Below are 24,184 nucleotides of genomic sequence, written 5' to 3' on the forward strand. Positions count from 1 at the left end.
CCTTTAACGCCTATGGCAAGTGTCCATTTTATGAATTCACAACTGCTCTCTGATGAACACAGGGGTTTGTTTTAAGTTAAATGGGAAAATGAATTAAAGGATTCGTTTAAAGTGAATTAAAACATAATTAAAAGTAGAAAAAAATAGGGCCAGTAAAAGAGTCTTGCTAATGGGGAAAGAACATTCTGGTCATAGTAGGACATAGGAGCCTTCCTGAAGAGTTTAAGAAATGTCCTTAATGCCACTGAATTGTTTATCAAAAAAAGTGGTTAAAATGGCAAATGCAATTTCTATTTTATTACCAAAGAAAGAATTGGGGAGAAGTTAAGCAGGCTGTCTTGTTGCTTATTTAAGGCATGGGCTTGAGTCAACATAGAGAAACCTTCAGGTGGATGCAAACTAGAATTTTCTGAGTCTTGGAATGAAGGAAGTGCCTAGCCCACTCAGCACCTCGCTGGCTGCAGCCTCCCAGGAGTCAGTGGACCAAGCAGGGGTTTGGGGGCCCAGGGGCTTGTGTGCCTGCCGTCCTGGAGCCTGAGCCACGGCAAGCAGGCCCGGCCGGCACGCACACTCAGACCACCAGCTGCGGAGTCCTGGGCAGGCCTGCCAGGGAGGAAACTGAGGCTCAGAGAGCTTATAATAATCCCTGCCTTCGGGGACTGTTGTGTGGTCCAAAGCAATAATACAAGTGAAAATATTATTGATGGTGGTGAAAAAAAAATCTAGCAGTTTCTTCAGGTTTCTTAAAGTCCTGTGTTCAGTTTTTGGCCCTTCCAAGCCTCCTTACAGAACGGAACTTTGACTGTCTTGTCCTAAGACCAAGACAAGGTGAGGAGAGCCCCCCAAAAGCCACCTGTGGCACAGGGCCTGCGGATCCAGCAGGGGACAAACAGCCAGCCTTCAGGCAGCTGACGATCCGGGTGATGCCCCCTTTATATTTAGGGCCCATCTCCACCCACATACACTGTGATGAAGGCTCAACTCCGCTGTATTTACCTGTTAGGACAGTGGTTCTCAGCCTTGGCTGCACCTGGAATCCCTGGGGGAGCTGTAAACATTGCACTGCCACCCCCTGCCCACCCGGAGGCTGATTTCACTGGTCAGGGTGTGACCCCGGCAACAGGGAATTTTTTTTTTTTTTTAGTTCCTCATGTGATTCTGGTGAGCAGTCAAGGTTGAAAACTACTGATCTAGATTTCAGCATGAGCTAATGGGATTTTCCTGCCTGCTCCTTTTTCTCCTCTTTTCTTCCTTTTGGGCAGTGATTGAAGATAGACTGTCCTTACTCTTGTCAAGGCTAGAGCATGCTGAGACATTTCCATAAACCAGACACCCTCACCCAGTTCTTAAGCAAAAGTGCAGAGCCATGCCATCCTCCGTGCAGAAACGCTCCCAAGGATCAGGACGCCTTGGTCTCCAGCCTGGATCTGGGCAGGCCTGCCTAGTATATAACACTCACTCCACCCTTATGACTTCAGGGCTTGGAGTTTATAGAGCATCAGCAGACCCGTTAAACCCCTCACACTGTAGTGTCATGGTATCGCATTTATGGGCGTTTATTGAAACGAACGCTTGGAGTGTTTGAGTGGGAGCAGGAAGCAACATGAAAGGCATTTGTTCCGGGGGAGTTTGAAGAGCTTGCGTCTCTTCTCTTCCTTTCCCTCTCCCTCCTTGTGTCTGACCAGATAATTTAAGGATCACTTGAAGTGCCATTTCCTGCTTTGTTCTGGATACGTGTGGTTTGTGGTGTGTGTGTGTGTGTGCGTGTGCCAGAAGGGGGTGGGACATTTCTCCAGGCATGCTGGCCAGCCACAGCAAACGTCCCACTGCCTGGAACGTCCTCAGGGCGCAGGGGATTTGGAAGGGCCCCTGGTGAATCTGAGCTCCCAGCTGTGGTCCCAGCAGCCTCCGCGGTCCATCTCGGGGTCCTCGGCAGAATCTCTGCGGATGGGTCATCAGTGACCATCCCATGCAGCTTCCTGCCTTCACAGATGAGAAACGTAAGGGCTGAGAAAGGAGGTGCCCTGTCCTCAGTGAGCCTCTGGTGGAGCTGGAATTGGAACCCGGATCCTGCCCGTGCGTTGTGCCACGCCGCCCGCCACGCTCGGCTGTGGCCCGGCTCCTGCTGAGTTATTGACCAGCAGCTCTTTCGTCCTCTCCTGGGACCAAGTTCTCTGCATCCCCAGATCAGCGTCATTCATCTGCTGCATACTTGTGGAGCCAAACCACAGGCAGAAGCAGCAGGGGTCTGAGGGCACTGCCTGCGGTTCCAACCTTCGGCCAGCCCACCTGACCAGCAGAGCTTTTGACCTCTCTCGCAAGGCGCTGCTTTGATCCGTGGCTTGAAAGGTTTTCTCTTCAGGCAGTGTAGGAGCTGGGTGGGCTAACGTCTCCCTTCTGGATATGGCCGGCATCTTCTGCCTACTTCTGAAATCACCCAGCAAGAACGTCTGCTCACAGTAAATCTTTCGGCTCATTATAGAGAAGGTTCGCTCATTCATTAAATGAATTAGGATTAGAGAGGCATCACCCACTGACTTGAGTGCTAATGACTGCAGATTTTCATGGTGCTTATTTGCTGAGGAGCGTGTTGCCAACTTATTTTGGCGTTTCCAGGATCTCGGTCTCCAACCTTGCTGCTGGGGAGAGATGTAGAAGCAGTCCCTTCACACCCGAATACCTGTACTCCTGTGGGAAGGTGGAATCGATGGGTTAATACTTGGGCCATAGTCCACCTTCCTCCTTCCGCCCCTTCCCCTGTTTTTCTTCATTGTCTGATATTACTTGAGACTGCCTGTGTATCTTCTTATAGACTAAAAGCTTTTTGTTTTTTTGAGAGAGAGCAGGGGCCATGTATGAGTTACCTTTTGCCGCAAGAATGCTGTTTAACAGACAAGCACAGAACCTCTGTGGTAGAGATTAGCTGTTTATTCCCCAAGTCTGGAGTTTGCTGGTGGCTCTGCTGGTCTTGGGGAGGGAGTGGCTCTGCTGGTCTTGGCGGGGTTCACGTGCGTGTTTTAGGGTTGCCCAGCTGCCTGCCCATCTAGGCTAGTCTCACCAGGGCCCCTGAGGGCATTTGGCCCTGCTCCACATGTTTCCCATCCTGTCTGAGGCCCACCTGGCCATGTCTGTTTCATGGTGATGGCAGAAAGATGCCAGAGAGGGCAAACTGGAACCCAGAGACCCTTGCAAGGCCAGGCCCCCCACAGGCGTACCATCCTCTCCAGCTCTTTTACTGACCACAGCAAGTCAAGTCCAGATACATAGGATGGGGAGATAGACTCTGCCTCTTTTGAAAGGGGAGCTGTTGATACAGAATTTCAAGATAAAGGGTGTGGGGGTCATTAATGCAATCCGTATACCATGAACCCATATAATTTGCCTCTTACTTGGAACTTAGGCTAATACTTCGCAACTAGTGCATACCTAATAAATACATGTCACATAAAAGTAAAGTTAATTGATTAGATTTTCAGATCACAGCTGAGCTGACCTAAATGATGTAGCCAATAGCTGGAGTCTGTTAGAAGGGATGTTCCTGTCGTCCGTGTAGAGTCCGAATTTCTCCTGCACTGGGTGCCCGGGACAGCTTGGTTACTACTAGGAAGTCCATCTACTTGTCACCTTTTCCGTCGTGGTTCTGTGCTCGTCATTTTCAGGATCTGGGAGTATAAATGTCCGAGAGGGAACAGAGCGGGGTGATGGTTGCCACGCTGATGTGCCTTGATTGCCTCTGTGAGAGAAATTCAGCTCTTGTATTGAGCCCCGAGTGTATGCAAAAAGGAAGAAGCCACTCTGTCCACTGTCTTTAACTTCTGGTCTTGTTTCTCCTCCCTTAGAGCAGCACATGGAAAGTGGGGTCCACAGGCCAACAGCTGGTGCTTGTTAGAAATGCAAACGCTGCTTCCTGAATCAGACAGCCTGGGGCTGAAGCCCAGGGGAGTCTGTGTTTTAACCAGTTCTCTGGGTGATTCTGAAAGGGAGGGGGTTTGAGACGCCCTGCGCAATCCCCATGCCACAGAGACAGTGTGGCTTCCCAGAACTGCCTCTCAGATGGCGCGGGGTGTACATGGGGCACCTCTGAGGAGGTCACAGTGTGGTCTGAGCCTTTCGAGGGTCAAGATTACAGGTCCATGACCCCGTGGTGTCGGACGACAACAGGGGCATTCCCACGCAGCTCCCTTAAGAGTTACTTGCCCTGCTTTGTCATTTGCAAAGATACACCGTCAAGGAAGTCAGGGCTGTGTTTTATACCTGCCTGAAGTTATTGGAAGACAGATCTCAAGGTTGGAACACTTTTCTCCTCCCCAGACAGATCAGGCAGGTGCCAGGACATGGGACAGACACGCTCAGGTTCAGACACCGCCTCCCCTGATCCCCACCCCAGGATCCCACAGGACCACTAGGCCTGTGGGCACCCGCTTCTGGTATATACAGAGAAATCTGTACGGACCGGTGAGGGCACCGTCAACGCAGAACCGACTCTAGTGCTGATCGTGACGAGGAGCATGGGGCCTTTGAAGCTGTATTCCACCAGGGATAGTGGTGTTTTCTCCCTGAAGTCAGAGAAATGCCCGTGTCCACCCGCCTGCCAACTCCCTTGTGTTCTTCCACTCCGTGAACGAGGCCTGGCTTCCAGGCTGAACTCTGCACAGGCAGGCAGTCTACCTCTGTGTGTGAGAGCGAGAGGGAGAAGGAGAGACAGACAGACACAGTTACCGGTTTGCTGTCTCTGGGGCTGAATACCAGCTCCCTTGACCGTATCCGTCCCGTCCTTGTGTGATGGAGACTCACACAAGCCGCTTCTGTTTGATTCACATAGAACCGTGAGAAACAGCCCCGTACGTGAGGCTGTGTTTTTCATTCTATTCAGTCTTTGTATATTCAAATTCTTCCAGTTTCAGCTCTTGCTGTTCTGCCAGATTTCTATCGCATTGATGGCTTCTCTGAATTAATAAGTGTTTTGCAATCGCTGAAAAGTTTTCTTCCCCCAAGCATGGGGACTTATTCATATTGATTTTTTTTATTTTTCCCTTTCTCTTTCCTCTCTAGCTACTCCTTAGATGTTCTGTTTTGTAAAGTGTTAATAGAATTTTTCTTGCGCCCCGCCGCTTTATCTGTTCAGGAGGTCTTTGCGAGGCCCATTGTACCCCGCTCTGTAGAGGAAAGAGCTCTGTTCTTCACGACAATGGTTGCTCCCAAAACACATACACAGATCCTCCTCCTCGCTCACCAGGGTGGAGCAGCTGTTAGGAGGGCAGCATCAGAAAACACTGAAGCATAAGAAGGCAAAGAGGGACCCAAGTAAACACTGTGAAAAGGGCGGTGGGCATGGGTGGGGATTGAAAATACTTTTTTTAATTCAAAATATTTATTTCCTAAGGGGATCTGAGTTTCAGTACCCAAACATGGCCAACACAGAAGGGAGACTGTTTTTCTTACCATTAGGCATTCTCAGCTCAAAATGAGGACTTGGCAAACCTCTTAGAAAATATGGTGATGGGTGTGAAACAGACGTCAGGCTTACCTGCATGGTACCCGGCAGGCCTCACCCATCACCCCACCCCCGGCCTGCACCCTAGGCAGTGGAGTCCTCGTCAAGGCCCAGGGTCTGGGTCTGCAATGCCATATGTGCAAGTGTGACGGCTCTGTGTGCAAACAAACCAGTTGATCTTCTGGCGGTCTTGCTCAAGGGGTGCATGGGAGGCAGACCGCCGTGGTGTGTCTGGTCTCAGCAGGTGTCTGGGGGCTCATCAAGCCTGCCTGGCCGGGGAAAGGTCTGGTGAAGGCACCCCCCATCCAGACTAGCATCGCCTACTCCCCTCAGCCTGGTGCCTGGGGGAAAGAGGGCAGCTCCCTGCCAGAGGAGCAGTCACCGTGCAGGGCCATCTCTCTCCCAGTCGCTGACTACGGAAATGGGGAGCAGAAGGGGAAGGCCCCGGGAGCCTGTTTGTTCAGGCTCGGTTGCTTAGCAACACAAGGGGGCCCTGACTCCAGAAGGGATTTTGAAGCTAGGCCAGTCCCTCGGAGGTTTGTGTCTGGCTTGCCTACCCCTTCTTCCGTTCTTACCTTGACTTTGCTCTTCCCCCTATTATATTTGATAGCATCTAAGAAAATAGATTTGATTTGTCGGGAGGCACCATTTTAAACCTGGTTTTATTGCTTCGCCCAGTGTCTTCCCCTCCATCGAAGACTGTCGTCTGGGAGGAGTGAGAATGAATAGCCGATGATTCTTTTTCTCAGCTGACTTAGCTCAGGCCCCCAAGCTCATTTGTGAGCCTTTGAGCTCCAGTGAACAGTGCTCTGTCCTCCCCACCATACACACACACACTCCCACCGCACTGAAATTGCTCCACGCGTGGAGCCTTCTGGCTAACAGTTCTGTCCACCCACAGCCACATGGTTGGATTGTATTTTCTTTTCCATTTATTTGTATTTGGCTGCACTGGGTCTTCCTTGCTGTGCATGGGCTTTCTCCAGTTGCAGCGGAAAGGGGCTGCTCTTCCTTTCAATGTGCAGGGCTTCTCCTGGGGCTGGCTTCTCTTGTTGTGGAGCATGGGCACCTGGGCTTCAGAAGCTGTGGTGCGAGGGCTTGGCTGCCCTGTGGCATCTTCCCCGGCCAGGCATCAAACCCGTGTCCCCGGCACTGGCAGGCAGATTCCCAACCACTGGACCACCAGGGAAATTCTGGGTTGTATTTTCACTGCCAACCTTGGGCACAAAATGCTCGAGGAGACCAGGCTGTACACCTGGCCAAACTCGGTGCAGCCTACAAGTGAATGGCCGATGGTTTTAGAACAGCACCTGCACTCACGATGTGTCTCCTGTGAAGTGAATAAAGGGCTGGATCATAAGTAAAAGGAGTGGACTTCAAAGCCAAATCTGGTTTCGTAAGTGATTTCTTTAGGTCTGTGTTGGACGTGAGTGTGGCTCTCTTTGTACCTGTGTCCAGACTTCCTCTTTGTGTAAGAACCCCGGCCATACCAAATCAGAGCCACCCTTAAGGACCGCATTTTAACTTCAGTTCGGTCGCTCAGTCGTGTCTGACTCTTTGTGACCCCATGGACTAAGCACGCCAGGCCTCCCTGTCCATCACCAACTCCCAGAGCTTGCTCAAACTCAAGTCCATCGAGTTGGTGATGCCATCCAACCATCTCATCCTCTGTCGTCCGCTTCTCCTCCTGCCTTCAATCTTCCCCAGCGTCAGGGTCTTTCGCAAGGAGTCCGCTCTCATTGGAACTATTTTCACTAACCGTCAGGTTACCATTTTCACTTAGTTACCTCTTTACATCCTATCTTCAAATGCAGCCACATTCTCAGAATCTGCGCATTAGGATTTTAATATATGAATTTGGCAGGGGTGGGGGATGGAGACAGTTCAGCCCAGAATAATTAAAATGTTGAAGTTTCATTGTGTATAACTGGAAACATCCTGAAGGATGATTAAGTAAGCTGTAGCATCTCCCTCCATGAAATATGTGACAGTCAAGCTAGTATTCACAAGACCTCACAGTCCTTAGGATGACTACTGTTTGTTGTTTTTTTTTTTTAAGGCAGAAAATAGCAAATATTAACAAGGATGTAGAGAAATTAAAACCTTGTGCACTTTTGTTTGGAATGTAAAGTAGTACAGCCACTGTGTACAGCAGTTCTTCAAAAAAATAAAAGTACAAGGCACTGTATGATCCAGCAGTTTCACTTCTGGGTATGTATCCAAAAGAAGTGAAAGCAGAGACTCGAGATATTTGTACTCCCGTGTTCATAGCAGCATTATTCACCATAGCTAAAATCCACGTGGTCATCGATGGGCAAGTGGATAAGCAGATGTGATCTGTACATCAATGGAAGACGGATGAACCTTGAGGACATTATGCCAAGTGAGATAAGCCAGTCCCAAAAAAGACAAATCCTGTGTAATTCCACTTATGTGAAATACTTTGAGGGGTCCCAGTCTTGGCGACAGAAAGTGGGCAAGTGGCTGCCATAGGCTAAGGGGACGAAAGGGGTCCCCCTTAAAGGGGGTAGAGTTTCAGTTTTACAAGAGGAAAAAAGTTCTGGAGATGAATGGTGGTGATGCTCCTGCAACTTTATGAATTTATTTGATACCACTAAACTGTACACTTAAAGAGGGTTGCAGTGGCAATTTTTATATTATGAGTATTTTACCACAAAAAAATCTAGGGGAATAAAAGATAGTATTCATGATGTAGTTATCTGGGAAATGTCTGCAATGTTGTAATATTATTTAAGTGAAAAAGAACAAGGGGAAAATTCCATGTGTGATGTGATTTTAAACTATGTTAAAATAGGCATGTGTGCATTTGTGCTACGTTGTGTCCGACTCTTAGCGACCCCATGTCCTGTCCGTGGGATTTTCCAGGCAAGAATACTGGAGTGGGTTGCCGTTTCCTTCTCTAGGAACCTTCCTGACCCAGGGACTGAACTCACATCTCCTGCACTGGTAGGCAGATTTTTTTTTACCACTGAGCCACCAGGGAAGCCATAGGCATAGATTTTTACAAAAATTAGAGGGAAGTATACCAGATGCTAAATGTGGCGGTGCTAGGTTGGAAAGACGGAAAGAAAGTGATTTATTTTCTCTTTTAATATTTGTGTTTTCAAATAGGTTTTAATGAGCAACATGATTTCTATAATGGAGACTGCCCCCCTCCCCTGAACATACAATGTGCCATGTATTTTGTTAAAGTTCCTGAAGCAGACTCTGTTTTGTGTTCGCTCTGCAGGTGGAGGATGCGATGCTGATGTTTGATAAGACGACCAACAGGCACAGAGGTAAGAAGCCCCATGTGAGCAAGCAGCCCCTCCGTCCTCTCCTGGCCTCCAGCCCCAGAGACGAAAGACACAGCGACTGTTCCAAAATCAGGCAGTTGGAGGTGACGTCGGTTGTAGGTCTTTGCTAATGGAGGGCCACGACGGTACCTAGAATTGATACCAGACCGTTAAAACACCATTTCCGGTGGGCTTGGGAGCTGTCATTTAATTATACAGTCACACCCAACACGTTCTTGGTCCTTGCTGAACCAGGCTTTAAGCGAACCAAGTGGAAGTTATTCACAGCAATTAGTCAGTTGAGTTCTCAATTTGCTCTGGAGGAGGTGGTTTAGAAGCACACTGTCCATCTAAAGAACAACAACAAAAAAAAGAAAGCAAAAACCAAGAAGCCTCTGCCTAGGTTTATGCAGTGAGTACCTTGTACATACGTCCGAGGTTTATGCAGTGAGTACAAACCTAGAAATGCCCTTTTGTGCCTCTCGGACGTTTGGAAGACGTTTACACTTCCCCATGTTGTCTCCTGTGTTTAGTGTCTTGTCCACGTTTTCGAAAATGGGTTTCACCTTGGGGGTCTAAGAACCCTTGAAATGACATGCAAAGTATTTTATGTTATTCCCGGGAGAGGTTTCTTAGCTTTGAGTGGATTCTCAAAGGGGTGTCCGAGTTCTGCCACCTCACTCCCCCAGCCCCCAAAAAAGGACACATTGAAATGATTGCTGTAAATAGAAAATCGGATGACTCCAGAAAGTCCTTCCCAGAGGAATCAGGGTCAGAAGTTACGGTTCAGTGTTCAGTCCTCCCGTTCTCCAGAAGCTCTTGGTTTCTGGGGTGCGTATTCCCCCGGCGTTCATGGGCAGGGTTTCTGAAAGAGGGTGGCAGGAAAGCCATTTTCTCCAGAGAAGGAGCCAGTGAGCCGTGTTTCCTTGCCACTTGGATTGCATTTAGATGTTTCCTGTGTTGTTTACATTCTCGCTGTCACCTGTGATTAGTAGCAGTTACCCAGCATTGACTGCCTGTCTCTCCTGCTCTGAGCAGGCAGGCTGAGTAAAAGGGAGGAAGGAGCAGGATGGGGAGTGGTGCTCGCAGGGCTGGGCAGAGGAGGGGCTGTCTTGAGGGCACCCAGGAGCCCAGCGACTCGTCCATCCAGCTACAGCATCCTCGAAAGGGAGCGTGGAAAACTGGGCGGGAACTTCGGTATCGGGGGTACATGCTGGGGAGGGGCTGGAGGGGAAGGAGGACGGGAGGCAGGGGGAGAGAGACGAGCTTGCAGATGTGAGCAGGACGACGATTGCCCTTGTCTTCTCCAGCGCTCCGGAGTGAGCGCCAAGGAGCGAGAGGAAGGTGGTGCGGGCGGTGGGCAATCCTCGATTACCCTTGATCAGCACATGCCCTGCCTCGGTCCGTGGGGTTTTCCTGGCACTGCTTCCGCGTGCGTCTTCTAACTTGGTCTACACAGCAGACCCTGGGGTTGTTGTGACTTTGGGAAAATCCCGTAAGTTCTTCATGCCTCAGTTTATTCATCTGTAAGATACAGGTAATGTTAGTGCCTCCTGACAGGATTGTTTGCAGCGTTCGGTGCTGGCAGAGAGGGGACTCACACCCAGGATGGCTGATTTCAGGTTCTGTTATCTGTTGTCTCCACGTGGGGATGGGGTTTGTTGAGAAGGGTGTTTCCAGCCTTTGATTTTCAGGGTGGGCATAGCTCATCTGAGCGAGGCACTGGCGTTTGGTGTTAGAATTCATAATCCTGGGAGACTCCGCAGCAGTTTCTAGGTAGTATTGCTGTTCTTTTTTGAATATCATTGAATAAAGGTGTTTTTGATCTCCTGCTCTGTGTTAGGCCCTGTGTGGGAGAAGATGATGGATCATCTCGTTGAACCGTCTCAGCTGGGCAGGGAAAGAGTTTCACCATCTGAGGGATCCGAGGAGGGGAGGTGACTGTGAGTCTCTGGGCACTCAGCTGATAGCAGGCGGAGCTGGATTCACAGCCAGGGCATCGGGCCCCCAGCCAGCCTGTGGATGAGGCCCCCAGGAAAGCCTCCCCTCTTTCTGACCCAGGGGCTGCCTGCTGTTGGGGAAGCTTCCTCTCCTTGTCCAGGGGCACCGGGTGCAGGGATGGGGTGGCGGCCCCTCTGTGACCAGGTCAGGGAAGGGTTTCTAGTTGTGAGCTGAAGGGAGCTTGTTCTGTGGCCCAGTGCTCAGGGTGGCTCCGGGAACATCATCGCTCATGCCCCTGGTGAGGCAAGGGCAGGAAGGTGGGCAGAGCCTCTGGCGAGGGCATGGCCTTCCCCATAGCCTCCCGGCCTTCCTCTGATCAGTGCCAGACCCCTTATGTGGTTTGTGGAGTCAGAACAGGGTGTCAAAAACCACTAAGAATCTCAAGATGGCAGCTCAATTCAACCAAGAGTTGAGCCCTGCTGAGCTCGGGGTGTGTGCAGTGGCACAGGAAGCCGGCCTGCACAGTGCAGCCTGGGGCTGGCCTGATGCTGGCCGAGCGGGTAAGACAAGGCGAGAGGGGCCGCGTGCCTAGAGATTTCAGCAGAGGGGCCCTGACACTGGCTGCTGGCTGCCCCTGTGCAGACATCTGCCCCCACTGTTCTTCCTGTGTGAGCGGGGACTTTGGGCTGCCCATGCTTTCCAGCCCCTCCAGCTGAGAAAGAGCTTCCCTTTGGACTGGGGGCCAAAGCTGGGGTAATAACTTCACTGGTTCAGAGCATTAGGGGAGGAAAGAATTTTCTCAGAAATATAAGAACGTATCACAAGAGAAGCTCTAGTCACATACTTGTAGAGCAGGCAGGCCCCACGGCCCTGGCCTGATGGAATGTGCATTTGGAATCGGGTGATAAGCACGAGAAAATAAAATCCTCCTGCACCCACCTTGCCCCAACCTTCCCTTCACCTCCTCGGCTTCCTGCTTTCCATTATCTTATCACGAGGAAAGTGCTGCCCTAGCAGAAGTTGAGGACACCTCTCTGGCTGGCACTGCCGCCAGCTCGCTGCTGACAGAGGCGCAGACCATTAACCCCTCCGTGGTGTCAGGGCGCTTGTTCAGTGCTGCCCATCAGCGTCTGACCCAGCTCTGCTGGGCGGTGACGTGTCCTCCGCCCCAGGCGTTTTGAATACCACCTGTGTGAATGTGCCCTTGAACTGTGACCACCGCCGTGCAGGAAAAACTCGAGGGCACGGGGCCTGGCCTTCCGGGAGTCAGGCCGCGCTTGCCATTAGGAGCTAGGGGTTGGGCAGAACTTCCCCTCCTGGCCCCACTGTGGCTGTCATCTCTCTCTCCCCCGCGGGCCCCGTAGGCGCACGGGCGGTCCTCAGTGGCATCTGCACAGCAGTCTGCTCCTCCTGTTCACAGAGGCGCCAGCCTGTGTCTCTTCCCCTTGTACATCCTCACTTGGACCTCAGTGGCACCCTGGGAAAGGATCCAGGGGACAGCGAACAGTGAGCCCTCTAGGGAGGGGAGCCCTCTGGGGAGATGCGTCCTCCATGCTGGAGGCAGGAAGGTCATGCAACATCTGATTTGCACAGAAGCGTGGAGTCTTCCCCCTTTCATCCTTTCTGGGACCGCCTCCCAGCCCCTGTGCACCCCATTGGTTTAGCCAGGGGTGCTTCTCCTAACCTCTCCAAACCCTCCGGCTCCGCCTCTGGAAAATACAGGAGCCAGGACTGATGAGCCCCGGGGCCTGAAGTGTGCTTCTGGCTTTTAGCTTTTAACTGGAAGCGTGGCCCAGATTGTCTCCCTTTCCTGTTTTCACTGGGGAAGGGGGAGCAGTTGTTGCGCATGTGGGTCCCTGAGGCGGGGCAGGGGGTTCATGGGGGCTGCTCTGCTGACCTGGGATGCCCTGCGGCGTTTGAAGGGAGGGTGGTCCTCCCGCTGCCCCAGTCACACCTGTGTGTTGCTCGGGCATGGGAGGCAGCTGACCCCAGAAGCAGGTGTCGTCCTGGCCTTGCACTGAGGAAGTCCCGGAGGGGACCAGGAGTTGGAGCGCCGTCCAGCAGCATGCCCAGCAGCTGGTGAGGATGTCCTTCATTCCTGAAAGGGGTTCCGGCCTCCCATCAGAGTACGCGCCACGGGTTCTGTGTTAACCAGGTTGTGTTGGCACTCCCAGTGGAAGTAGCCACATTCTAAGCACCCCTCAACCAAGTGCTTGAACGAAGCTACCCGGAGCCACACACTAGTCCATACAGAGCCTAGACATAAGCCCAGCCTGTCCAACCCTGAGCCAGCACCCTTAACCGCTCTACAAGCGTGTGTGCTAAGTCCCTTCAGTCGGGTCCGACTCTTTGTGACCCTATGGATTATAGCCCGCCAGGCTCCTCTGTCTGAAATTCTCCAGGCAAGAGTACTGGAGTGCCATGCCCTCCTCCTTAAGCACTTGAGCATCTCATTATTATTAGCCCTCCTCCACATCTGTCCTCTTGCTGGACTGCAGTGTTGCTCCATTTTTCAGATGGATAAACCGAGGCGGGTAGAGTTTCAAGAAGTCACATGTCTGGTCCCTGCAGCCGGATGGGGAGCTGAGCTTCTGGGAGAAACTGGGGCCTTCCTTAGCTTCCATCGCTTCATTCCATGGCCTTCTCTGGGATTCTTTGTGCCAGAGGGGGAGAGAGAATGGCGGCTTTCCAGTCTTTCCAGAGTCATTTCATTTGCTCTCTAAATGTTCTTAGAGGCGGGCTGAAAAATATTGGGCTGATCATCTAAGGATTTAATCATTGGGGGAAAGTTTGTTGCTATATCCTTGCAAAACTCAGATAAGATCTTGAATTCAGCATCAGGTATTGATTCCAGAGTGGAGCTGGAGGTGAGCGGGGGTGGGGAGGGAGGAACAAGGTACCATCCTTTCTAATTTGCTCTTCGGTGGGTGGTGGGGGGGAGGCTGGTTGAGAGCTGGGGGCAGGAATAAAGGTGGCACCCCTCAGCGCTTGCTCTCCCATCTCCCCATGTCAGCCCTGTTTGAGACCGTGAACTGGGGATTCTGGGTGCTGAAGAGCATCTCTCAGTCACCTCCTGGGAGGGTAGGGAGACCCCCTTCATTCCAGGGGAGCCTCAGCTCTGCCCCTTGCCCCTGACCTCAGCCTCCACGCCAGGTCCCCCCAAGTCTGGCTCATCAGGGGAGAGCTGGGTGCTTGGAGGCCCGGGGGAAAGTGAACTGGGTGTCTTTGAAGCTTGTCTAAGGGTGGCCTAGGGAGGGTGGTGGGAGGGGGCGGTTTCCAGCCGAGTACAGAAGGGGACATTGCCTGGGGATAGGCCCTCCGCACTCGCCATGGCTTCCATCACCGGGCAGGTGTGTTGGCCTCGGAACATTGCCAGACGCAGAGGAACAGGATACACCGAGAAAAGTAAAGGTCCGTGTGATGGATGGCTCCTCTCCCGACTGTTAGCAGTGGCTTATTAAGTGTGATGCTAATGGCCCTGGAGAGGAACAGGCTCTGAGCCAGTCCCCTGCCCCGATCTCAGCCCTCAGCCCATGGCGGTTCTCTGAAGCTCAGGGAGCACATCCCCCGCAGGCTCCCTGCATGAGGGGAGTCCTCCCCCAGGAGAGCTGTGCCCCTTGGGAGCCCCCAGACTGGAAGGGGGCCGTGGTGGGCCCTGTGATTAGGGCAGTGGTTTCCTGCAGGCTCGGGCGTGGGACTGAGCTGGGCTTCAGAAGCCCAGACAGCATCTCTGTCCCCAAAACCAGCTGGCTGAGGTTTAAGGTTTCTGTAATCTGTGTGATCAGCTTATTAAAATGGTGCCTATGAGATATAGCTGGAGCAGTGATAGAAGATAGTGCGTTTCTAAGGAGAATAACCAACCCTTAATGTCCTGACTACCTGCCAGACACTCCCTGTTGAAACTGACCTCTGAAGTCCAGACTGACTCTTTTATGTACACTAAAAATGATTAAAAATCACACTGTAATTGTTTGTTTATTGATGCCTGTTTCCCAAGGGGGAGAGGGCATGTAAAAAGAGTTTCACAGCAGCGTAAATTAAATTAAAAATAAAAAGGTATTGCTTCATTTGTAGGTGTGGGCTCACAGATAATGTGTATGTGTCTTTCCCGAGGAGAGTCTAACATCCTGACTTCATTTACCCGGGAGAGAGGGCTGGGACCCAACAACTTATAAATGTGACTTTGTAGGCTGGAGGGGCTTCCCCGGTGGCTCGGAGGGTCAAGAATCTGCCTGTAACGAGGTCACTTCCACTTGCAGGATGGAGGAGAAAGAAGTGTGCTTGACCAGGAAGATAAGTCCTTCTGGGTGGAAAGGGCTGTGGGTGGGGTAGCAAGCGTGAGGAGGGTTTAGGAATCACAGCAGGTGGGGACGCCTGAGCCACTCTGACACGAGGCCGTGCTGCACACCCGTGCCCGAGCTCGGCGTCTAGGGCACGCTAGGGGCTGCCCTGGTTGGTTCAGCGGTAAAGGATCCACCTGCAGTGCAGAAGACGCAAGTTCAGTCCCTGGGTTTGGAAGATCCCCTGGAGGAGGGCAGCCCACTGCAGTATTCTTACCTGGAAAATGTCATGGACACAGGAGCCTGGTAGGCTGCAGTCCAGGGGGTCACAAAGAATCAGACACGACTGAAGCAGCTTAACACACATACACACATATGTCACAAAAAGTCAGACACGACTGAAGCGGCTTCACACATACACACCCCACAGACATACACACACAGACATGACTGAAGCAGCTTAACACACACACGACACACACACATACACACACACACACACATACACATACACACACACACACACACACACACTCCCCGCTAGAGTCCTGCCCTTTGCATTCCCCACCTCAGAGACCTGCTCTCTCATCCCCGTGCTGGTCTCTGAAGCTGAGAGGTACCCATCACTCTCTAGCCCAGGTCTGAGATGCATTAGGGGGTATATTGGCGACCTGTGAGCCAGTAGTTGGTCGTTACTGGTGTTGATCTGCACCTGAATTGGAAGCCGTCGACAGGAAAGTGCTGGTCTGTCACAGGCCACTGACGCCGAGGGTGCTGGTGGGCGGAGCTTTCAGCCTCGCCATAGTGCGGTGAAGTCACCCACGTGCTGGTGGGCTTTTTCGTGCAAGTAGAGAGTTGGATCAGTGTAGCTGATAATCCTCTTCTCTGCCCAGAGTGGACCGGTGTCAGCGTGGGCCACCTGTTGCAGTGGGGTTTTGATAGCCATGGCGTCTATGGGAGAATGTTAGAGTGGAGTGGAAGCTCAGTGCAGTTGACTCTGTCACCCCACTTGGACAGAAGAGATTTGGTGGGGGGGCGGTGCTGGCAGTGAGGTGTATTTGCTGCTGGTGGGTTCTTGAAGAGGTTCTCTTGCAAAACAGTAATGGGCTGACTTGAAGTTGGGTGGACTTCAGTTAGACGAGGAAAAACTGCCAAGCCCTGCAGCAGGGTGAGCTCTGCACTGGGTTCTGTGGTCCCAGCGAGCTTGTTCTAAGGGCAAGCTCCGCAGCGGGGTAAGCTCTGCACTGGATTCTGTGGTCCCAGCGAGCTTGTTTCAAAGGCAGGCCCTGCAGCGGGGTGAGCTCTGCACTGGGTCCTGTGGTCCCAGCGAGCTTGTTCTAAGGGTAAGCTCCGCAGCGGGGTAAGCTCTGCACCGGGTTCTGTGGTCCCAGCGAGCTTGTTCCACAGGCAGGCCCCGCAGCGGGGTGAGCTCTGCACCGGGTTCTGTGGTCCCAGCGAGCTTGTTCCACAGGCAGGCCCCGCAGCGGGGTAAGCTCCACACCGGGTTCTGTGGTCCCAGCGAGCTTGTTCCACAGGCAGGCCCCGCAGCGGGGTGAGCTCTGCACCGGGTTCTGTGGTCCCAGCGAGCTTGTTCCACAGGCAGGCCCCGCAGCGGGGTGAGCTCTGCACCAGGTTCTGTGGTCCCAGCGAGCTTGTTCCACAGGCAGGCCCCGCAGCGGGGTAAGCTCTGCACCGGGTTCTGTGGTCCCAGCGAGCTTGTTCTAAAGCCAGGCTCCCTACAGGGGCGCCCAGCAGAGGATGCACCCCACCTCTTCACTCTCACAGGGCTTTGCCCAGAGGCTGTGGGGCCCAGCCCCCACCCCCGGGACCCCACCGCGGTCCCCTCGAGGCCTGACCTGTCGCCGGACCCCTCTCAGGACCTCCTGCAGAGGAAGGGCCGCTCGAGGGTGAGGGAGGGGAGCAGGGTAAAGAGCTGCGGGCCCTCCCCAGCCAGCTCTCAGAGACCGGCCCCGGAGCTGTCTGCACATTTTATTTTCTTGTTAAATAAACACCATTAGCCTTCCCGAGAAACCGGTGCAAACACGACCTCACAAATAACCAATTAGAAGGGCAGGGTTGAAGGGGACCGTGAATTTGCAAACATGTAGAGGAGGCCATTAAAGATGCCTGTGGCTCCCCCAGCCCTGGCAGCATCGATCTGAGACCTTAATTTTATTTCTGACAGGAAAGCAAGGAGCACGCTTTATTTATTTTTTTATTTTTTTTCCCCGGAGCTAACTGAACTGCATTCCGGAAGCACCCATTCCGGCACTGTCTCTTGAGATATTCATCAACACGGGAGCTCGGTTCCTGTTCCTGCGCTTCCCCAGTGGTCAGGGACCCACACAGAGCCCACAGTGCCTTGGCAACAGGGAGGTGGGGACTGTGCTCCCTGGGTGCCCTGAGGTATCCCCGCTGGAGGATGAATCTGAAGTCCCTTCCTTAAGAGCCCTGGTCCCAGAGGGTGCTGACCTAGGAGGTCTTCCTGCCTCCCTCCTGGCTGCGGCTCACGGATGCAGAAGGGAGTGGGCCCAGGGTCTGTCACTTCGTTGACCAAGAAACGGTTTTTTGCTGAGCGAGACAACGAGGCTTTTGTTGGGCCCTGTTCCCAGAGAGGCCCCGCTCCGACTGTCGCGTGGTTACAGATCTCTGAGGAGAGAGGCGCCCTCAGCTCGGCCACTTGGTTAAAAGCGTCCCCTTTCTTAGCATCCCGGCGCTGCTAGGGGCAGACCCGGGGGACCAGAGCCGGGCGGCCGCCTCCTGGAGACGTCCCTGCATTTGTACAGCTCAGGACTCGAGCTTGTGCTTGGGCCCTGGACTTGGAGGACCTTCCCTGGCCCGCTTGTGTCTGTCTCAGGACACTCTGGAGAGAGCCTGGGTTTAGTGCTGCCTGTACTCGGCTCCTGGAGGAGGGCACAGCAGCCCCCTCCAGGGCTCTTGCCTGGAGAATCCCATGCAGAGGAGCCTGGCGGGCTGCAGTCCACGGGTCGCAGAGAGGCAGACGCCACGGAAACACTGCAGCACGCACATACTCGGCTTCAGCCCCAGCTTCCTGTGGGTGCGGCCCCCTAGGGCTCTGAGCCCCGTTTCTCTCTTGTGGAGCCAACACCCCTGCTCCGTGAGAGTTAATGAGCCCCTTGTGAAGTGCCTAGCAAGAGCGGTCAGTGCCCAGCAGCCTTGGTTCTTTCTTTCAGCCTTAAAGAACTGCCGGTTTAACTTCTTTAGACACATCACACTTGTTGAATTTTTAAGACCTGGTGTTTCTCAAAAAAAGTTTTCCCCTCCCCTTCCTACACGAAATATGTGTTTGCCAGTGTGTGGACTATTTCTGAAAAGATAGTCATGAAACTGATAACAAAGAGTGAGGATGGCCTCGTGGCTAAGAGCTCTTGCTCTGGAGTCAGACAGCTGGTGTTTGAATCTGAGGTTTGTGACTTCATAGCTGTGTGACCTTCGGCAAGTTACCTACCCTCTCTGTGACTCAGATTCCTCATTTCTGTAAAACAGGAATGATGACACCGGGTTAGCCTGAGGCTTATATCAGTTCATAAGTGTAAAGGATTTGGAATAATCTCTAGCTATAGAAAGCACCTGAATATGTTTTATGCATAAATACACAGACTCTTAGATGCAGATACACATAAATTAAAAAAAAAAAAAAACCACACACAAAGCATTTGCTTCTGGGCAAGAGGATTCAGTGGCCAGAGGTCCAGAGATTCAGGAAAACTTTTCACTTCGTACTCATTTACCTTTTGAATTTTTGTACCCTGTGCGTTTATTCGCTAGTCAAATACTAGGGGCCCCTCGGGGCTGTCTCAGCATCATCCTTTACTGAAACAGTTCACCCCAATTTGGGTTATAAAGGTCGTGGTGGGACAGCATGAGAGAATTTTCAGAAGTTGTTCCTCCCGTCTCAGTACTCTGAGAGGAGTGTTGTCATTTCTGCATTTTCAGAAGTTGCTCCTCCCGTCTCAGTACTCTGAGAGGAGTGTTGTCATTTCTGCCTCGGCCCTGACACGTGGTGTCAACAGCTTTGAACTTGGTTGTCCTCCCGGGGTTGGTGGAACATGTGGCGTCTTAGGCCGAATGAGGGGTGGGTCCTGCCTCATCTGAGTTTTTCTGTCCTGCCGGGGAGAGGAGGTCTGGGAGCTCCAAACAAGACTTACTGTGTGCAGCCGACAAGCCTCTCTGCCTCTGAGTCGCCTCTGTCTTTTTCTTTCCATAAACAGAGTCGGATAGATAGATGAGGACTCTCTTCCTTGTTTCTGCTCTTCCCAGACAACGTGCTATTAATAGGCTAGCCAGACCAGCCCTGGTCTGAAAAGAAGCCCCGGATGCTTGAGTTTATCCCAGACCAGAGGGGAAGAGGTCAGAGCAGGGAGGCCATCGTTCCAGGAAGGGTCTTTTCTTCTTAGTTGAGAAAAAAAAAAAAACTTAAAAGCATCTTGCTAACCCAAGTTATGTAGGGACCTTACACAGTGTGGCAGATACAGAATCTTTTGTGTCTCTGTTGCTTCAAGCTTTAAGAGTCAAAGCAGGTGCCCAGCTCATGAAACATGAGAGGTGTTTGGGCCACATGGCAAAGGGGGAGAGCCTCGGTTTCCAATTTCAGTGCCACTGTTCACCAGCTGTGTGACCTTACTAAACTTCTCTCAACCTCAGTTTTCTTATCTGTTAAATGGGGAGTGGTATTAACTTGTGGACTAGTGAGGTTTGAGAGAGAAAGTTTATGCGAAGCATTTGATGTTAGTACTATCTGTAAATATTAGCTTTATTACTGTCATAGTAACTACTAGTATGTTATTACCAATAAGAGTACTGTCCCTATGACTTCTTGAGGAATGAGGGCTAAAGTAGCTTATTGGTGACAATACTGACCCTCTAGGGAGCTGTTGGAAGATGCTGTTAGGTTTCGTTCATATTATGGCTTGAATCGTATCCCCCCAAAGATTTGTGGCAGTCCTGACCTCTAGACCTTATCTGGAAATAGTGTGTGTGCACTCAGTCGTGTCTGACTCTCTGTGACCCCATGGACTTATAGCCCGCCAGGCTCCTCTGCCAATGGGATTCTCCAGGCAAGAATGCTGGAGTGGGTTGCCATGCCCTTCTCCAGGGGATCTTCCTGACCCAGGGATCGAACCTGGGTCTCCTGCATCGCAGGCGGATTCTTTACCTTCTGAGCCCCCAGGGAAGCCTTGGGAGTAAGTGGGTTGAGCCAGACAGGTGTCCTTCTAAGAAGAGGGAAGACATGGAAGGGAGACACGTGGTCGCATGGCCACAGAGGCAGAGGGGCGTGTGGGGCTGAGAGCCCAGGATCACTACAGCCAAGAGGAAGGCATGGGGCACATTTTCTTCTAGAACCTTCTAGAAGACATGGTCCTGCCAACACCTGGCTTACAGACTTGCAGCTTCCAGAGCTGTGAGAGAACACACGGCTGTTGTTTTCAGCCCCCAGTTGGTGGCACTTTGTCCAGCATCCCTAGGACATGCACAGCAGGACAAAGCGTTGCTTCCTGTCGGGCACACCCCCTGCTCACCTGCGGCCTGTAATCAGAGCGGGCGGTCACAGCCCCGTCTCCCTGCAGTTTCCTGTCCCCATCACAGTTGCTGCCTCCCCAGAATTATGCGCAAGAGAAATCAAAGACCTTCTGTTATCCTTAACTGAGAACACAGTCTCCACATCCTGCATAGCATGGCTTGCCCAAGTCTAATTTAGCCAGAGACCATGACCTTACAGTGTTAGAGATAACTTTTTGGTTAGAGTGAGAGGCACTCAAAGAACTCTGAGGTTTAATGTTGAACTGGTAGCCTTCAGAGCTCAGTCATTTCTTTATAAGCCAAGGATTTACTGATAGCACCTAGGAGTTGTTGGAGCCCCCAAGTCTAAAAATGCATGCCATACCCAGTAGACTGCTATTTCCATCTGGTTCATTCAACTTGGTTATTTAGGGAAAAAAAAATAAGGCCAAAAGAGACAGAAAGAGAAGGAAATCGAGAGAGCTCATGTACAACACAAACCTTGCCATCTTTACATAGCTGCCCCAACTTCTACCCTGGGGGAAAAAAAAAAAGAAGAAGAAGGAAAATAGCAAGACAACACTGAACTTCAAGTCCTGCCAGACAGACTTCTTGATTTCTTTATTTTGTCCCAGAAACCCTTCCAGGCAGGAACATTCGCCAAATTCAATCCTAGAGTGAATTTCTGAGCTAAATTAATGCAGTTGAGGGTCAAAGTGGTAACACCTACAAGGTCTCTGGGCAGAGGACGCCAGTGGGCATAGCAGTAATTAATAGTTTCAGCTCCCGTGTGGTTGTGCGTCTCTTAATCCTTGGGTTTGGTTGGCAAACCCGACAGTCTGTAAAAAAAAATAACTGCCATGGTTTTGCTGTGATCAAAGTTGTGTGCCTTTGAGTGCTCCCTACAAATTTGAGATTTCTTCCTCAACTTGCCACCCCAACTTGATAGCAGGAGATAATTGAAAGCGCCTCTTTTCTGAGTGTTTCCAGGACCGGTGCCTGTGTTCCAGCACCCCAGGCGGAGCCAGCGCCTCTGCGCCAGATCCGCAAAGCTGTCAGTGCCGACATCCGATTTATTATCTCGGAGGCTGGGCTGGTTCATGGATGATTCATGACTCCGCTTCCCACTGCTGCTGGAGGTGACATCATCCATCCTGGGCCCAGAATAGATCCAGAGGCAACAGTGGCCCCTGCTTTGTGTCTCTCACCAGCCCCAGGCTCCCTCCCGAATCGTACTCTGCAGCTGCGTGTTCGCTGGGTAGAGCGGTCGTGGGTGGACCCAGAGCCCGTTGGAAGTATCTCAGTCGGAGGCTGAAAAGGCGTTTGAGCACTGTTGGGGCTGCACTGTCAAGCCGAGGAAGGAGCTTGTCCAAAGCTCACCTCTTCCCCCTTCAGTTCTTTTAGTTGGCATTTAGATGTCACCCAGAACCCAAGGAGCTCACGACTCCAGCTTTGCTTTCCTCACTTGCGGGCAGGGCCGGTGGGGAAGGTCCAGGTGACATGCGTCATCCCACAGCCCAGCTTTAGAAGCCTGTAAGATGAATGACTGTCTTCTTGGAGGTCTGGACTTCCTCAGCGGTTTTCAGCCCTGGGTGCACATTAGAATCTCCCAGGGAGTTTTTAAAACATCCTGATGTCTAGGGCTTACTCCAGATCAATTAAGGGAGACTCGGGCTTGGAGCTCGGGCCAAGTTTTCACGTTCCCCCCAGCTGAAACTGATGCACATTGGGGCTGGGAAACCCCTGGGTCGTGTGATCTCCCAGGCCCCTTCCAGCTTTGAAACCGTTTAAAAAGGCAGTGCTATGGACCAGGCCTTTGATCACCCTGAGTCTGAGACGTGTGGGTGCCTGGGCAGTCGGGTGGCACGTGCCCTCGTGTGTAAGCCTGCGATGGGTGGCGGTGGCTTCCAGTGGTTGACGCCGGGAGTGGGAGGTGTGAATGGCTACCACCCCATTGTTCTGGTTGTGAACCCAGTTATCCCCAGGTGCTGGGACATGCTGGCTTCCGGCCACTGATAGGATGAGGCCTGTTCCGGCCGCTGATAGGATGAGGCCTGCAGTGCTGGGCTGTCGAGTCTTCCCTCCTCCCTTTTTCCCTCTCCGGCTTCACCCCAGACACGTTCCCTGCAACCTCGTGACCTGGGTGCTTCCTTAGCAGGGCCACCCTCACAGGCTGTTCCTTGAGTTGCCAGGAACAGTCTGTCTCACAGTCGACCAACTCCTCAACTTTTAGGCCTGGGGTTAAATGCTCTTTCCCCGGGAAAATCTTCTCAAACAGATAAGGACAGCTCCGGCGGTGTCTGGGTCCCCCGCCCTTCGTTTGGGCGCCTCTCAGTTCGTCACCGCTGTGCGATGTGCTTGCTTACTTGGTTCCTCTGTGTCTTCCCCCTCCTCGCCCCGTGCTCGGCAGACATCACTGACACCTGAGAGGGCGGCTGGCCGACAGGCAGGCCCTCCTCACCTCCACACTGGTCTCGCTCAGCTGAAGACGGAGAGTGAGCAGTCTCCGCTGCTTTGCTGCGTGCTCCCTCCCGGCCAAGACATGCTCCAGTAAAACGGTGCAGAGCCCTTGGCAGGAGCTTGGTGTAGGAGCGACAGGTGTTTTCTGGGGAGGGCTTTGGGGAATTGAAGAGATGGTTCCGAACACTTTTCAATTTTCCCAGCACCTTAGGAAAGAACAATTACCCGGTGAACTGATGGGAGTTCTTTCTTTCTTAAGAGGGAAAGAAAAAAAATGTCCTTGGTACTGTTCTGGTCGCCCTTTACAGCTAAGCTGGAAGAAAGACTGAAAATACGGGTTCAGTTTAAAAAAAAAAAAAATCAGTCCTACGTGGCTAACCCTGATGCCTGGTGTAGGCTGGTGGGCTGGTGGGAAGGTTCTCTCTGCCCTGAGGTCTGTAGCAGGATTTTAAATGCTCATGTGAAAACTGTGTACTTAACAGATGGATTCCTAAATTCCCTCCCCACTTCCAAAATCACTAGGCTTGGCATCTGAAGTCTTCTTTTAATTAAGTTGATTCATTTGCCCTGGGAAGATTTCCTGATTCAGCTAGTATATTTATGTATAAACTACTCTGGAAACACCTGGCAATTTTTCTGAGTGACAATAAGGAGATGTAGTCTGAAAATTACAGTTTAATTTGCTCCCTCCCCCTTGATGTCTTACCTTTAAAAAAAAAAAAACAAAACGGGTAAGATTTACAAAAGCGGCTTTGTATTTGGCCCTTGGTACTAACCCTGTTTTCCAACAGAAATATGTATCAACAATACCTAATAATTTCCCTTTATGTATTTTTAGAGCTCTAGCTTCTAATGGACAATTGAATCATCCCCTGGCAGATGGGAAATCATCTAATTGCATGTTTTTATTTATTGTGAATGTTCGGTTAGGCTCCAGAAGAGATTGGTGAGCGTATTAAAAAAGTCAGAGTAAACAGTGTATTGATGACAATTTTCTGGGATTACCTGCCTTGGGTTGCATCATATCAGTGCACATTTGAATTGGTTGTGGCCCTTGGTTGGTTTAGGCTACCCTGGTGGCTCAGACAGTAAAGAATCTGACTGCAGTACAGGGGACCCAGGTTCGATCCCTGAGTCAGGACAATCCTCTGGAGAAGGCAATGGCAACCCAGTCCAATATTCTTGCCTGGAGA

General features: G+C 51.8%; 1 protein-coding gene across 15 annotated transcripts in view; it reads left to right on the forward strand.

Moving 5' to 3' along the window:
- MSI2 (musashi RNA binding protein 2) overlaps positions 1–24,184 on the forward strand; it is a 406,300-nt gene that overhangs the window by 253,668 nt on the left and 128,448 nt on the right. For all 15 annotated transcript variants that reach the window (XR_011562222.1, XM_070774274.1, XM_070774272.1 and 12 more), the window contains one exon: positions 8,745–8,793. Coding sequence is in view for 14 of the 15 variants with exons in the window: in XM_070774274.1 (XP_070630375.1) it covers positions 8,745–8,793 (49 nt within the window). In the remaining variant the exon portion in view is untranslated. The remainder of the gene's footprint in view (positions 1–8,744; positions 8,794–24,184) is intronic.

Source organism: Bos indicus, chromosome 19 (genome assembly GCF_029378745.1).
Source record: "Bos indicus isolate NIAB-ARS_2022 breed Sahiwal x Tharparkar chromosome 19, NIAB-ARS_B.indTharparkar_mat_pri_1.0, whole genome shotgun sequence".
Classification (NCBI taxonomy): domain Eukaryota; kingdom Metazoa; phylum Chordata; class Mammalia; order Artiodactyla; family Bovidae; genus Bos; species Bos indicus.